The sequence below is a fragment of the Diorhabda carinulata genome, chromosome 11 (assembly GCF_026250575.1).
Source record: "Diorhabda carinulata isolate Delta chromosome 11, icDioCari1.1, whole genome shotgun sequence".
Lineage (NCBI taxonomy): Eukaryota > Metazoa > Arthropoda > Insecta > Coleoptera > Chrysomelidae > Diorhabda > Diorhabda carinulata.
Window position 1 is genome coordinate 11843903 of NC_079470.1, and position 15565 is coordinate 11859467.

General features: G+C 29.7%; 3 protein-coding genes across 5 annotated transcripts; 2 read left to right on the forward strand and 1 right to left on the reverse strand.

Annotated features, from left to right (window-relative positions):
* The first annotated feature begins 140 nt into the window (after positions 1-140).
* Positions 141-3210, forward strand: LOC130899659 (uncharacterized). Of its 3 annotated transcripts, none has more exons than XM_057809769.1 (5): positions 175-346; positions 402-773; positions 1715-1887; positions 1946-2198; positions 2264-3210. In XM_057809769.1, the coding sequence occupies exons 1-5, from the start codon at positions 209-211 to the stop codon at positions 2276-2278; spliced, it is 951 nt and encodes a 316-aa protein (XP_057665752.1). In that variant the 5' UTR covers positions 175-208; the 3' UTR covers positions 2279-3210. The 3 variants fall into 3 exon arrangements, with proteins under 3 accessions (XP_057665751.1, XP_057665752.1, XP_057665753.1); XM_057809770.1 differs by having other exon boundaries at positions 1946-2097; XM_057809768.1 differs by having other exon boundaries at positions 141-346; positions 1946-3210.
* Positions 3198-11505, reverse strand: LOC130899658 (structural maintenance of chromosomes protein 2). Its single transcript, XM_057809767.1, has 17 exons — positions 11353-11505; positions 11101-11276; positions 10736-11047; positions 10579-10689; positions 9444-9722; positions 9102-9387; positions 8810-9039; positions 8444-8701; positions 8225-8371; positions 7906-8169; positions 6881-7082; positions 6483-6820; positions 6203-6397; positions 4959-5141; positions 4567-4782; positions 4305-4514; positions 3198-3332 (listed from the first exon to the last, which is right to left on the reverse strand). The coding sequence occupies exons 2-17, from the start codon at positions 11266-11268 to the stop codon at positions 3219-3221; spliced, it is 3513 nt and encodes a 1170-aa protein (XP_057665750.1). The 5' UTR covers positions 11269-11276; positions 11353-11505; the 3' UTR covers positions 3198-3218.
* Positions 11506-11713: 208 nt separating this feature from the next.
* On the forward strand, positions 11714-13185 carry LOC130899661 (vitamin K epoxide reductase complex subunit 1-like protein 1). Its single transcript, XM_057809772.1, has 3 exons — positions 11714-12023; positions 12133-12230; positions 12328-13185. Exons 1-3 carry the CDS (start codon positions 11848-11850, stop codon positions 12555-12557), a joined length of 504 nt encoding a protein of 167 aa, XP_057665755.1. The 5' UTR covers positions 11714-11847; the 3' UTR covers positions 12558-13185.
* Positions 13186-15565: the final 2380 nt, after the last annotated feature.

The window sequence follows — 15565 nt, forward strand, 5'->3', positions numbered from 1 at the left end:
AATGCAATAGTTTTGAATTAACAAATCCAACACAAAGGAATTTGACATTTAATCCAATAAAGAGATTGGCTTGCTGTTTGTTCTTTTGAAAATATAAAAAAAAACTAAAAAAGAAGAAATTTATATATACATTAATCCACAGAACATACCCTAAATACGGGTTTGTTTTGTGCATTAAGACACAGCTAAAACAAAACTGATTCAAATAATGAATTTTCCTAGATACGAATTTTGTGAAGAGAATAAACCTCTTCTGTTGAATTTTATTAAATTAGCTAAGCAGAATAAGTTAAATCCACATTGCAACCTTGACGAATATAAAAAATTATCAAAAATTCTACCTCTGGTAAGGTACTAAACGATTAATTAAAAATAGTGTCGAAAGTTGAAAATATTTTTAGACAAATGCTTTCAACACATCTAATGAATTTAGCGAAATAATCAGTATCAGTGATAGTGACGAGGAACATTACAATGAAATTGATATAAATAGCTTACATGTTACATTAAAAAATACTGAAAAAACTTTAAATGATACTGTTACCGATTTGACTTATGCTATAAAAGAAATTTTAGAAACTGAAAAGCAACTAACTTTATCAATAATAAATGATCTTCACAAGCCGAGTTTAGATCTAGAAACACTTTTTAAACAATTACAGGAAGAGCTCAATTCAGAAGAAATTATAGCTTTTGGTACTTCACTTAATTCAAATTTTATTAAAAATAATGCCATTATTTCAACTTATATCAAATATTTACTAATACCTCAGGTAAGAAACATAAACTTAATTGTAAAATTAATACATAATTTGTTATTTTGTTGGAACTTGTAATGAAAGAATTTCAGCCTTATACTATTTCATTCATTTATTGGTGAAGCAAATCACCTAATTAAGAGCAACCCTAAGGAGCCAGAAGGCGATAACTGACCTATATGTTTAATCAGTAAACTTGACATATGTTTTTCATGATATTTTATACTAAGATCTTCATTATAATGGTTGTTTTAATAAAATATATTTATTGTTATTTAATTTCCAAATTAGGTTGTTATAAGAGTATTTTTAAAAATAAAATTGTTTTCTACGTTGCAAAGTGCTAGGAAGGATATTTCTATGTTGTTGTGTTGATTGATGAACTGAGAGCCAAACTTTATTTGAGAATTCCCAATCACCTTTATTTTATAACCTTCTTACTGTCTTTATAACATGTAATAACCTAATCCTTTTTGATATACCTGGTAGCACGTTTTAAGAAAAACCAACATAAGTGCGTGCTCCTACCTTCCATACTGTTTCATAACACCTTCTCCTATTTCTTACTTACACGAACCCAGGCAGGACGTTGGATTGAACAATTAAGGACACTCTTCCTCTGGAAAGCGAAGTGAGCAGATTTTGAAAACACCTAGATCTCAGAGAAGCCACGCTGCTTCTAGAGACTCGGAACGAGTGACTTAGTTTATTTTTACGTTTTGTATATATTGTTTTTGACATATATTTATATATAGTAGTTATCAAACTTTGAGCACACTACCTCTTCTCCATCCTCGACCTTAAGACTAGCGTTTATAACTTCATGCTTGACTCCATTATTGTAAGAGTTGTTTAAAATTTAAAATTACCTTGCCATAGTTTTCAGATTAATAAAATTGAAATAGTGTGCGAATTTTTCTGGAGAGTGTATTTGTAAAAATTTTTGTGCTTTTTAGTTAACACTGGACTATTCTGATCAATGCCAACTTAATCTTAACAACATTAGTTACCAATATCCAGATATTCTTTCTGATGAGCTTTGTTCTTACCTTTTAAATCCAACAGAAGGTTATAGAAATCTACAATTTTTAGAATCATTATCACCAGATTTCAAAACAAAACTACTTAGGTATTTCTATATATTTTTATTCTTTTAATATTTTTGTGATTCACATTTTTTTTTCTAGAAATTTCGTGATTAATTCTAATGAACTTGAAGAGAATCACATATCAATATTGGATATTTTATTTGGGGAAAAAGTAGAAACTGATACAATCAATAAATTGATTGAAATAATGTCCAAATTCGCTGACAGCTTCGCTACCAATAAAATATTTGGTAAATTTTTGTTGAAATTGATACAGTTATTAGGAAAACAAGTTGTACCATTAGAAAAACCTATGAATCATATTATCGGAATACACAGGTCTATTTGGAAAGTAAAAATACAGAAAACATATGATGAATTTATACAAGATAGTTTGCTAATGTCTCAATCTTTCAGATAATAAACAATTAAGTTTAATTTTATATGCAACTATTCCCCAATACCAAAATGACATTTGAACATACAAAAACAAAAATAAAGGCAAATCAAATAATATCGATATGTTTCAAGACCGTCACAGGATTAAAAGAGGGAGATCTGTTATCTACTTCATTGTTGAATGAATATATTAGAAAGGATAGTATGTTAAATAATTTTGAACAGAATATGGACACTAAAAACAAGAATGACCTTAAGAAAATTTCTTAGAAATAGCAGAAACAGTGAATTGATGAAGATAAATCGAAGTTCATGGTAATGACAACATCACAAAGGAAAGGAACAATTAGAAGTCAATACAACTGAATTAAGAAAAATTAATGAGCTTTTATCAAGTTCAAAGTTATGTGTATCTTGGGGTGGTTATCAAGAACGACGGTGACGAGGGAGGAAATATAGAAGCAAGGATGGCAAAGGGAAATAAATAATTAAAAGCACCAAATAAGTTCCAAAAAAATTTCAAGAAAGGCGAAGCTAAATCTACATAACTATAAGACCAAAAGAGCTTCAGGAGTAAAACGATGATTCTTAACACAGCAAAGGAAGAGACATTAGATATATGGGAAAGAAAAATACTCAGGGGGATACTTGGGAGAATTTATTTGGAAAAGCAGAACTAAGCAAAAGAATGGAGTGGCTGGATCACATACAAAGAATACCAAAAAAATAATGTACATAGAACAAGGGGGATCAAGAAAAAAGGAAGACCAAGGAAAAGATGGTATGCAGAGGTAATAAAAGACCAAAGAGAAAAAGGAATTCAGGATTGGTTAGGTTAGGAAACAAAAAATAGGACAGCGTGGAAGGGAATTACTTAAATAAAAAAAATATTACATAAAAATAATTATATTCAATTTATAAAAAAAAACAGGATCAAATCGTTGATATTATAAAATTAAAATAGATTTCAAGATTATTTATTATAATTTACCGTCCTAGTTATCATGGAAACGCCATCAACAAACTTTGTACGGAAAAGTACATTAGCATTATTAAACATACCATCTTTCAACGATACGATGATGAACTGTAAAATAAAACAGGGTTTGAAATATATCAAATTTATTGAGCACTCACTTTTTATTGGCAACTATTGAGACCCTTGACAAGCCTTGTTGACTGTTACCCAGTTGTTGGAGGCCACGAATACAAGTTATAAGCAAAAAAGCTGAAATTTTATTGTAAATTGTAATACAAAAAAAGTGTAAGGGACCTTTTTTACCGAGAAAAAATTACCCTACAACGTGGTATTTTTTATTCTATCTTCCTCATAGACTAAAATAATGGGAAATTTTGAAAATCAAAATGATTTTAGATTTTTTTTTTGAAATTTTTCTTAAATCAATTAGTATACTTTGAAGTACTCGTAAAAAATGAACCTTTTTGCTTCTAACTTATTTTTTCGCCTCCATCGACTGGGCTATGTACAGCAGGCTTAGCCTTACCCAACCAGAAGACAAATTACCTTTTTAAAGTTCTTACTCCCTTACATTTCCCCTATTTATCATAGATACTTGAAAAAACTTCCATGGAATCAAACAACCAAGCAACTGAAGGAAATTACTTCGATGATGAGTAATTTTTATGTCAATTAACTTTTCCATTCAACTGAGAAGTGCTATTATTTCAATACTTTAATTTGATTTCTAAGCAGATGTAAAAATAGAGTTGATACATTTCTTAAAATTCTTCAGAATGCATTTGAGTCCACTATTTTGGACGCTTGGGAGTATAACATGAAATTTGGTCAATAAAACCTATGCAAATGTCAGAGTTACTCCTTGAATTTTTTAAATTTAATACACACACACATAAAAAGAAGATTTTTGTAATGAAGCTTCAACATTAAACTTCTGTATCTCAAAAGTAGCTAAAAGTGGACTTTGTTCACTCGTGTACTGAATCCTCCAATTTTCAGTTAACGATATTAGAAATACTTTTTAAATGTTACTGATAAAAGCGAATGCCTTTTTTATATTAATCTAAAAATAGATATTACCTGGCTCTTTTTAAAATGTGATTTTAACATATTTCCTATGTTTTGTGTATGAGATAGATCCAAAGCGGCGTCAACTTCATCTAAAATATAAAGTGGAGCTGGTTTGAACAATAACATTGCTAATATTAGGGATAAAGCCGCTAGAGATCGTTGTCCTCCGCTGAGTTCTGTTAAACTTTCTTTCCAAACACCACCCAAAGAAACTTTGACCTAAAATTATCCTCATTTCATGGTGAATCCAATTTTTATGATTCTAACTTACCTCTAATCCTTCTAAAATCGTTTTTCCCATAGGCGCAACCAATCTTGCGTTAGCTCCAGGTAATAAAGTACTAAAAATTGATCCGAAATCTTTGGATACTTGTTCGTATGCTAATTTTAATGAGTTTTCTTTTTGTTTGTCCATGTCTTTCAATGTATCCAAAATTTTTTTCTTGTCTTGCTCCACTATTCTTTCTTTTTTACGACAATCATTATACTAAAAATGAAGAATATGAACAAAATGTTGGCAAAAAATAGATTAGAAATAAATTAAGGAGTTTCCTTGGAATTTGATCGAACTATAACTTTTGTTTTTAAAAATTATACTTTAACCAAATTTAAACACTTTTAAGGTTGTATTACAAATAAAAATTGTATTTTATTTATTTTTACCTGTTTTTCTTCCTGTTCGAACATACTTTGAGCCTTTGTGTTTACTATCCTACTAAGTTTTTGTTTCTTCTCTTGATAACTTTTAATCCTGCCTTCCAATTCATTACCTTCTTTTGCAGATAGTTCTTCAGCTCTTTGTATATTCGGATTGTTGCCTTTGATACGTTTAGCATATTCTTGTTCCTTAAAAAAAATTAAAAGTAGAATCAAATACAAATACATTTCATCAAAATATATATATATATCAATTCATTCAGAGAAAGTTAATTAACAATAATTGAAAGATCAAATTACAGAATTTATAATAAGTACCCTAGGGACCTCTCATAATATAATACTAACAAGAAATGTATAAAATTAACATAAAATCAAAAATATATAATTCGTAATTGACAAAAAAAACTTTTTAAAGGTAATTCTGCTCCATTTTTTAAATATCAAATAAAACCAGGAACAACAGGTTTAGAAAATTTTAAATAAATGGATATAAATGTGATTAAATTCGTTTTAAATAGTATGCAACATCGTAAAGTAATACCAGAGGAGAAAAACACAAAATTGTACATTTAATCAACAAACTAGTTTTCATTATGGACGTTAAAGACATCTTTAGATTTATTAGATTAAAACAAAGAGACTCAATACCGACAGTGGCTTTTAATTTGATGTTGAAAAAAAGAAGAACAAAGAAAGAAATGGAAATGGTATTCCGAACAATAATATGACCAACAATTACATATGAAAGTGAAACGTGTTTTAACAAAAATTGACAAAAGAAAACTGGTTATATTGGAAAGGAAGGTGGTGAGAAAATAAGAACAGATGAAAGACTTTGGGGAAGAAGAACTAACGAAAAATTAAAGGACTAAAGTATTTTCATTTTTCTAGTAAAATGCAAGAAAAATCGATGATGAATATACATAGAACCCTTCCAACCCTCCTGCCAAAAAAATAAAATCGATGATAAATTATCGTTCTATGAATATAGAATCGTAAGTACTTTTTGTACACTTTCAGTACTCCAAAAGACAAGAAACAGAAAATCGCGGATGAACTTGAGTCCAATCACTTCTGGTCTAAAGGGGAAGATGGTACAAGAAGGGAAGGAGACCAAAGAAAAAATAGTTGAATGCAGTTTTAAAGGATATTAAAGAGGTAGAACCAAATTGAACGTGGAGAAGAATTGTGAAATCAATGGAAGACGAGAAAAAATATATAAATCATGGGCTGTAAATGAAATTTACCTTAAGTTTGGCATTTTTACAATTATCTTCTAATTTTTTCAATTCGTGATTGTGTTCTTTAATTTTTAATTTCAATTCATCATTCAAAGTCAGAAGTTTCTCTTTTTGCTGCGTTTTCTTTTGTATATCTTTGTTATTTTCAGTAATAGTAGATTTAATTTTTTTTACTTGATTTTGCAAATTCTTAACTTCTTCCTGGAAAAGAAACAATAAAATCAAGTTTAGTTGGTAAGTAAAATATCTTGTTAAAAACCTATTAAAAGATGTATTTGAAAATTACTTTTATTTCAGTAGCATCTCCTGACATTTCATCTAACTTAGCCTTTAACTCTGCAATTGTTTTTTCTGTTGTTTCCACCTGTGTTTTGGTATTTTCCAATCCAGTTTTCAATTCTGAAATTTCCAAGTTCAACGTTTCATATTCCTGTTCCCGTTGTTTCCATTCTTTTCTACTTTTTTCGGCTTTCTGCTTCATTCTTTTCATTTCCATTTCTGCTTCTTTAAGTTGTTTTTCTCGATAACCTTTAGTATCTTTCATTTTCATTTCCAATTCTTTTGCTTTTTGGCTGGCTTTTAATTCTATTTCCTTACAAGTTGCCACTTTTTGTTGGAGAGTTTCTAAAAAAATAGTTTTTTTGGATATTCAACATTTTCCAGTGATTTTTTTTAGTTACTTACCGATTTGATTTTCAAGATTAGCAATCTCTTCTTGTTGTATATGGTGTGTGGTATGTAATAGTTTTTGATTAATGAAATTCAATTCTTGTTCACTGATAGCTAATTTTTGTTTCAATGCATTATAATTTTCTTGGATGTTGCTCAATTGTTGTATTTCGGCAGTTATTTTATCCAATTCTTTTTCTTTATCAGCTAAAATTTGCTACGACAAAAAAATTTACTTCAAGCTCAATATTCAACTGTTTATATGTCTTTTCATCATAAAAGAGATAGAATTCTAAATATTTTATATTGTTCACTCAATTTTTTCATATGTCATATATTATATCAGTTATTATATTATTCAATTAGAACCTTGTTACTTTCCTAATGATTTATTCTCAGACTGACAAGGTTCTAAGTGCACTTGAGGCTTTATGAAAATAACTAATTTTGCTTGTGTTGGACGCAATAATGGGGTCATTATGCTACAACTTCCAGGTCATACAACTGATAGACTCCAACCTTTAGAGGTGGCAGTTTTCAAACCATTGGAACTGTACTATACCGAGGCAATTGAAAAATGATCAAGATACAGGGTTAGCTGTCTCTCAATATAAAGTTGCACAACTTATTGTAGAAGCCTATTCCAGAGCTGTTGTAATGGCGAATGCAATAAGCGGGTTATGAAAATCTGGAATTTGACCGATGGATCGAATGTTTTCTCAGATACAGATTTTGCCCCTGCGGATGTATTAAACATGATTCAATCCTTGAATATGAGTGAGAGTTTTGAAAATGAAAGTTATTCTGAGAGTGATGATGAGGGACTGACAGAATTTTTCCTCTTTAATATAAACAGTCTACAAGTCAAATATCAAAATTAATTAGTTGGAACCCTGTCACAACAAAATACTCTTTTTCCCCCTGCATATAGAACTTTATCACTATTCTGAATCCGTTATTATTTGACATAGAGGAATAAAAGTCAATCACACATATTTGCTAACAAAATTTGGGGTAAAAAATAATGTATAATGACATACCTCCTGTTTTTGTATATCCCATAGTTGCAATAACATACTACCACCTTTTACAGGGGCACCTCCACTAAGAATACCAGAAGGATCAATCACGTCACCATCCAAAGTAACACACTTTTTTTTAATTTTGTTGTGAAATGCTACTTGTTTGGCTACATTCAAATCTTTACATACAAAAACATTACTGAACACAAACTCCATAGCTGCTTGAAGTTCCCTGTCATACTTTATAAGTGATAGAGCCGGTCTACAATTTTCAGCACCAACCTAAGGGAATTAAAATTTATATATATTTTTAATTAAAAAATATATTGGTACTTACTAGTTTTTGAGCAAATTGTATAGTGTTACTATCGAGTGTACTAGCTCTAATTTTATTTAACGGTATAAATGTTGTACGCAGTTGGAGGTTTCCACCTTTTAATAATTTTTTTCCTGTTGCCTCTGTATCTACAACCACATTGAAGAGCTGAAAAATTTTGACAAGTTCAGTATTCTATCTATATTAAATTGAATCAAAACACATGAAATTGTCTACTACCTTTCCGCCTGCAGCAGTTTCAAGAGCCATACATGCGTTAGTATCTCCACACTTAATCAAATTACAAACCACTCCTTTAACTGATCTCCTATTAAAATTAGGTTCAGGATTTGAATAAGAAAATTTAGCATACGGTTTTCTAACGTAAAAATTATCAATTTTTTCTTTTAAATTTCGAATTTCTTGAGTTAGAATGCGTCGTTGAGATTGTAGTTCACCCATTTTGTCTTCGGAATAATTAAGTTTACTAATATTTGCCTAAAAATTGAGTAAAACATATTATCACTAGTTTAAATTAAATAAATAGATTTACATTACACTTTAACATGAATTATTCTTTATATACGAAATTTATTTTAAAATTACCTGAAGAACTTCTACTTCTTTTTGTTTTTTCTCTAGAAGAGCTTTATCTCGATCATAATCAGTTGAATTTGATCCCAGCTCTTTCCGTTTTTGGTTCAACTGATTTTTACAAGAAGTCAGTTGCATACTAGCTTGTTTGCTTTCGGTAACAGCTTTCATAGCATCTTCTTTAGCTTTCATGAATTGGTCTTGCAATGTTTGAGCTTCTCCATCTTCATTAACTTCCATACCTATAGACAAAAATCATGAATAGAGAGGAATATCAGCTGCATATATGTATAGAAATAAATACCTGCACTAACTGCTTCAAATTTCTTCTGGGAAAGAATAAAAGCTGCGTTATCTTCTGTATCATTAGTTTTCAAGGTCTCAAAAAGTGACTGAACTTTAGAGAGTTCTTGTTGTTTGTTTGAAAGTATTCTGCCATCTTCCTCTAAATTCTTTTTTAGTTGATCTACTTTCTTCTCTTCAGTATGAATATTATCACTTATGGATTTAACTGTAGCATTAGATTTGGCTTCTATCTTCTCTTTTTCTTTAAGTTTGACTTCAAGCTCTTTGAGTTTTGATGTTATTTCCTGTAATGTTTTTGAAAATTTTGTATAATTTTATAGAAAATATATGAAATACTTACAGTTTCTGAATTTGCTGTTATTTCTTTTATGTTCTCATCTAATTGTTGTGCTGTTTCTATATTCTCCTTAATTTGGTTTTGAAAACTCTCAATTTCTTTTTGCGCAGTTTCTAAATTCTCCAAAGCATTTTTAACATAATGTTTACTTTGGTAAAACTGCCAGCATTGGTACAATGCTAACATTTTCTCTAGTTCTCTGTCAACTTGTTGATATTCAAGAAATTGTTCACGGTCTTGTCGAAGTTTTTTCAATTTTGGTGCTATTTCTTCATTGAAAATCTATGTTAAATAAATTATTTTTAATTGTTATATAATAAGCAAGATCCCAAAGGAGTGGAATACTGATGTAATTATAACATACATATAAAATATTCGTCAACTTGATAAAGCATACTGGGAGACTACAAAAATGGGTTCAGACCAGGAAGATCCACAAGATAAACCAAATAACCCAAAAAAATCTAGACAAAAAAATGATTCAGAAACACTAAAGGTACCAAGTAAATTGAAGATATTAATATTTACAATTTTACAAAACACAAAAACCAAAATATCTGGGAATACTAACAAAAGAAATGAAAATAAACAAAAGAGGCAAACAAAGTGACTCAATATCTCCAACTCTGTTTGATATGATTATAGAAAACTATAATGAGGAATAAAAATTAAATAATAAAAACATAAGTAATAAAAAACAAGCATACGCAGACGAAGTAACAATATTGGCTTATACAAGAGAGGAACTAATAAAGCCAATCAACAAACTAGAAGCAGGAAAAATCAGTCTAGAAATAAACCAAAAAAAGCCTAATACATGAAAATATTAAAACAAGATGAAAGAGGAATGTATTACCTAAGGACACAGAAGTACATATTTGAAACTTTATCCTTGATCAATTATCTAGGAGGACATCAAAAATTAATAAGACCAGTCATTGCATGCCATGGAAACAACTGTCATAAAGAAAAAGGAAGATAATCTGAAGGTAATGGAGAGAAAATACAGAGAACTATACTTGGACCAAATATTTCAGTAGATGGATTTGTAGGCGCACCAAGCTCTATCCAGATTTCAAAAAATTGAAAGGGATAATGAATGAAAAATTAATATAATAAACAAATAGTCAAATCTTACAGCTCTCAATTCTTGTAGCTTTGCATCTTTTTTTTCAATCAATTTTTGAGCATTTTGCCTTTTTATTTCGTACATTCTTGTACCTGCAGCTTCCTCAACCATAGCTAGAATCTAAAGAAAAGTTTATAGTATATAAACACTTAGTTTACCAACTTACCTCTGGTGGTTTCATATTCAAAACTTTTGTAATTTTTCCCTGCATGATCAAGAAATGTGGGTTATTAACATTCAGTTGTATGGAACAAAACAAATCCTGTATTTTCTTATTAGGAACATTTGTTCCATTCATCATGTATTTATTCTTTCCTCCCAATACAATTTGCCTAGTAATTGTAATTTCTTTATAATTCTCAAAACCAGGAGGGCACTGGGATAGATTAGAATTATCAAAAGTTATAGATACTGTTGCTTTATTAACACCAGCCTGTCCGCTTTTGTAAATAAGATCTTGAAGACTAGCAGCTCGAACCTACAATTTAAAATAAGTAAGGTTTGATAAGGAATTTATTTGAAATTTCTTACATGTGTTAGATTTGAGATTCCTAATACAAAACAAATAGAATCAAGTATGTTCGATTTCCCACTTCCATTTAGTCCGGTAATGGCATTAAATTGTTCATCAAATCCATTGATTTCGGTACGCTGACCGTAAGATTTGAATCCATCCAAGACAATAGATTTTATATACATAGTAAGAGCTAGAATATAATTCGAATAATTAGTTATAAGTAGAAAGCCTTGTTATATATATATATATATCAACAAATCTCTTACTATGATTTTTTTGGGATTCTATTCTTCTAACACAATAGGTTAAATTAAAACTCAAACTTAAGTGTTAAAATACGTTTTTTAACCAAAAATCAAAACAAAGCTAGAAATTCAAAATCGTTAAGTGTGTTCTACGCTCTGTTCGGAACTATACACGTCAAGTGTACATTTACACCGTTTCAAAAATTGTAGGTGTATACATAAAAAACTTGTTTTGGAATATTCTATTTATCAAGTGAATACTACTTGAAAAAATTATTCCATTTCATTTTACTATCCGTATTTTTTAACAAATTACAATATTATCAATAAATAAAAATGGATAGATTGTCTATGAATCGGTGATCAGTTAATAACATTTGATAAAAGAGAAGAATTTTTAATTCGGTACAACCAAATTTATTAAAAACATAGTTTTCAGTTTTAGTTGATGTCCGATACTTGATATATAAAAATATAATTTAGTCTTTTTTTATTTTCTTAATAATAATTTCCAATATGTTGGTGATTTCGTTACCAAGAATTAATTCATTGTTAACTTTAAGCTGCCTAATTGGATTAGGTTTATCCTTATATGCATACACAGTGGAGCTTCAAATAGAAAAAAATAATAAATATACTCCGATGTGTGATATTAATCCTCAAATGAGTTGTAGTAAGGCTTTTAAATCCGAGTAAGTAATAGAAGAAAAAAATATTCTAATTTTGTTTTAGAAAATAATATTATTTTTTAAAAATGAAGTAACAGGTCATTTGATAACCTGTTAAATTTTAATATTTCAGATATGGTAAAGGATTTGGAATATTTGGGAAAGAATCAAAATTACATCAACCTAATAGTCTCTTTGGTCTAATGTTTTACAGTATGATAGCAACTTTAGGTAATAATTTTTTTCTAATTGCTAAATAATCTCTTTTCTTTTGTTGAATTCTTTTTTTCTTTAAACTGGAATTTTAATACTTTCATTTTTATTTCAGCTCAGTCCAATTCAAAATTCATAGGACTGTTATGTCTTCTGGCTATAGCTCTATCTAATTTAATGTCTTTGTATTTTGCTTACATTTTATATTTTATACTTTCCGATTTGTGTGTAGTATGTGTTGCAACTTATATTGTCAACGTAGTCAATTTAATATTAATTCAATTGAAACTTAAAACAATTAAAACTCTTCAGGAAAATGCATCTGCTAAAAATAAAACAAATTAGATAGGAATATAGGTAATTGATTTATTGAGGACTATCTTGTTTGCTACTACAGGCAGTTTAAGAAACTTATGCTATTTTTTTCCAACAAAACCAAAACACTTTGGCTTATTAGATGTTTTCTTCAATTGTATTTGAATTGATTTGTTCTAATACCATTTTCACACCAGTAGTAATAAATTTTGACAGCAGAGTTGAGCTTAAAAACAATAGCTCCAATTACATGTTTTTGTATTAAATTTACTTCAGTTGCAGCTTTTAAAAGTAAAGAGATTTCCTTCATTATTAACTTTACCATACTTATATTCATTTTATTTTGAATTTGTTCAAATACTGTAACTTGATTGTTAATAGGTTGTAGGGTTTCAAAAATATACCCAATTATAAATTATATTGTGTATATTGATGTGTCATATATTGGTTATATCTTTATTTGATTTAATTATTACATTTAAATAACGGGTCATTCATAAAAATTCTTTATAAGTATATTTTTTTATATTCTCTGTCTTATTTGATATACATAGATGGATATTTTATGCCAATTTGTAAATTTTAAATTATTTGTTTGCACTTAATATTGTTTATTTTTGTAAAAATTTATTTGTGAATAAATAGATATATTTCTGTTTATTGTTGTACAACCTATCTCCATTTTCCTTTATGAAAATAAGCAAAATATTATGATTTTCTTTTCTAAAATATTTTTTTAACAAATTTTTTTCATTTCTTCTCTCTTTGCTGAGAGGAAGGATTTGTCTTTTGCCTCAAAATAGGCTACAGTTTCAGCAATTGCTTCTTTATTTGAGCTGAATTTCTTACCAGCAAACATTTTTTTGATCAGCGAATAGCCAGTAGTCTTTGGGGGCTAGATCTAGATTATACGGTGGATGAGGAATCAATTTAAAGTGTAATTAATTTAATTTACCCATCAACTTGTGAATTGTCTTAGTGAAACAGTGGTTTTTTCTTTGATATGTGAGGCCGTTTTTCCTTGATTTTTGAATTCAAAAGATCCAACAAATCTATGTAGTATTCACTATTGATTGTCTCCCTCTCTTGGAGATACTCAATGAACTATATTCCATACACATCCCAAAATATTGAAGCCATAACCTTCCCAGCTGACTGTTGTGCCTTTGGACGTGGTTTATCAGCTGCAGTCTACTCAGATAATGATTGTTTTAATTATGGAATGAAGTGATGGATCCATGTTTCATCCACTTCCACATATCGACGCAAAAAATCTGATTTATTACGAGTAAACTTAGCCAAACATTGCTCTGAATCATCAACACGTTGTTTTTTATCGACTGAGGGTAAACGCGGCACCCACTTTAAAAAAAGTTTTCTCATGTTCAAATTTGCAAGCATAATTGTAAACACATTGCCTTCTGACATCTTTACGGCTTCAACTATCTCACGAAATTTCAATTTACGATTAGATGTAACCAATTTGTTTTTGATGTTTTTTAAGTAACCATCTCAATTGGTCGAGCAGAACGTTCACCATCATCGGTGTCGTATGAACACGTTTAAATTCAGCAAATCCATTGCCGATTTTACTGTATAAAATTTTTGCTATCAAAAAGCATTGATAAATTAACACACGAAATTGTTTTGAAAATAACAAAAAGTAGCTTCACTTAAATGGCTGTCACTTTTTTCTGATTAATCACAATGTCATGAAATTTTACATAAATGGTGCGTTCCACTAAGCAATCACGACCACGATCTTTCCCGTAAACTCAAGTAAATGGCTAAGGGGCTCTTTGAATGAGGTCTTTCAATAATACAATTTACATTAAAGTGAAATCAAGATATCTTCTGCGGCGGTAATAAAATATTTTGTGGTGTGATTCAAGAATTCTTCAAAAGTACTTATAGTATCCCATACGATTAAGACTATTTCAGACACCGTGACGCTTAGTGGAATGTATCAATTGTCTTTTAAAAGTTGGTACTTCCTAAACGCCATATGGATTTGACAATGGCAGCGCCATCTGTGTGTCAGTCACACGACTTATATAGTGATGTTATAAGTAGGAAATTTTGTAAAGATATGAATCTTAGTTTCAGTAAAAATCTGTGCTTCTATTTTTATAATGTAAAACTCATAATAAAATTCGACTTTCATAGTTATTGACCACTCGTTCGATCCATTTTATACTTTGACATTGGAATATGAATTAATATAACAAATAATGTTGCAAAAAATATATTAATAATGAAACTTGAAACAATTCCTTACAAGAAAAGTGTTACAGCTACTTCCAAAGTTGTCGATATCATATGGAGACACTTGTCGTAAATTGCGATCCCACTCGTATTGACGCAATCGACCAAGAATCCGACATTTTAGTGGAGGCGGCACCATGCTCAACCGCCTTTTTAAAATCTTCGTATACTTTTATCATTAAGCAGTCAGGTACGGACTTAAAAATTGTGATAGAATTTCAAAATCAATTTTATCTCCACTCGATGTGACACTGTTTTAAAGGATACAAGTAAAAATTACCAAAAAGGTATAGATTGCCCTTGAAGACGGGTTGAAAGCCAACTTACCACCATATTTACTCAAAAAAAAAAACAAAAATCTCTGCTACAATTCGGGGAATATATATCTGCAAAGATCCATCACAGTATCATATTTTTGTGTTGGATCACAGCCCATTAAATATTTTAAAAAAGATGACCTATTGTGAATTGTTTCTTCTGCCACGATTTTTATAAAAATCTACGAACCACTGATGCTGTTGCAGAATTTGACTAAGTTTTCAAATGTTATACCATAGCATGAAGATAGTATAAAAACTAAAAAACAGGTGACAAAATGTCGGGTAGATGCCTGGTGTGACGGACTCGGAACCTTTGCCATAACGAGTGTCCAGGCAGTATCAGTTGACAGCATAGCATCCAACATATTTCCAGGCGCTACTTCTACTCCTATTGCAGCTTCTCAGGCATGAAGAAGCATCCTGAACAACGGTCATGCACATGTTGGGCACTCC

Bases quoted from the DNA above. Each gene is read 5' to 3' on its own strand.
- LOC130899659 (XM_057809768.1), top strand. From the start codon at position 209: ATGAATTTTCCTAGATACGAATTTTGTGAAGAGAATAAACCTCTTCTG. The intron at 774-1,714 runs GTAAGAAACATA...TGTGCTTTTTAG, and splicing joins AATATTTACTAATACCTCAG to TTAACACTGGACTATTCTGA. The intron at 1,888-1,945 runs GTATTTCTATAT...TTTTTTTTCTAG, and splicing joins TTCAAAACAAAACTACTTAG to AAATTTCGTGATTAATTCTA.
- LOC130899658 (XM_057809767.1), bottom strand. From the start codon at position 11,268: ATGTATATAAAATCTATTGTCTTGGATGGATTCAAATCTTACGGTCAG. The intron at 10,690-10,735 runs GTAAGTTGGTAA...ACTTTTCTTTAG, and splicing joins TGAATATGAAACCACCAGAG to ATTCTAGCTATGGTTGAGGA. The intron at 9,388-9,443 runs GTAAGTATTTCA...AAAACATTACAG, and splicing joins TAACAGCAAATTCAGAAACT to GAAATAACATCAAAACTCAA.
- LOC130899661 (XM_057809772.1), top strand. From the start codon at position 11,848: ATGTTGGTGATTTCGTTACCAAGAATTAATTCATTGTTAACTTTAAGC. The intron at 12,024-12,132 runs GTAAGTAATAGA...TTAATATTTCAG, and splicing joins AGTAAGGCTTTTAAATCCGA to ATATGGTAAAGGATTTGGAA. The intron at 12,231-12,327 runs GTAATAATTTTT...TTTTTATTTCAG, and splicing joins CAGTATGATAGCAACTTTAG to CTCAGTCCAATTCAAAATTC.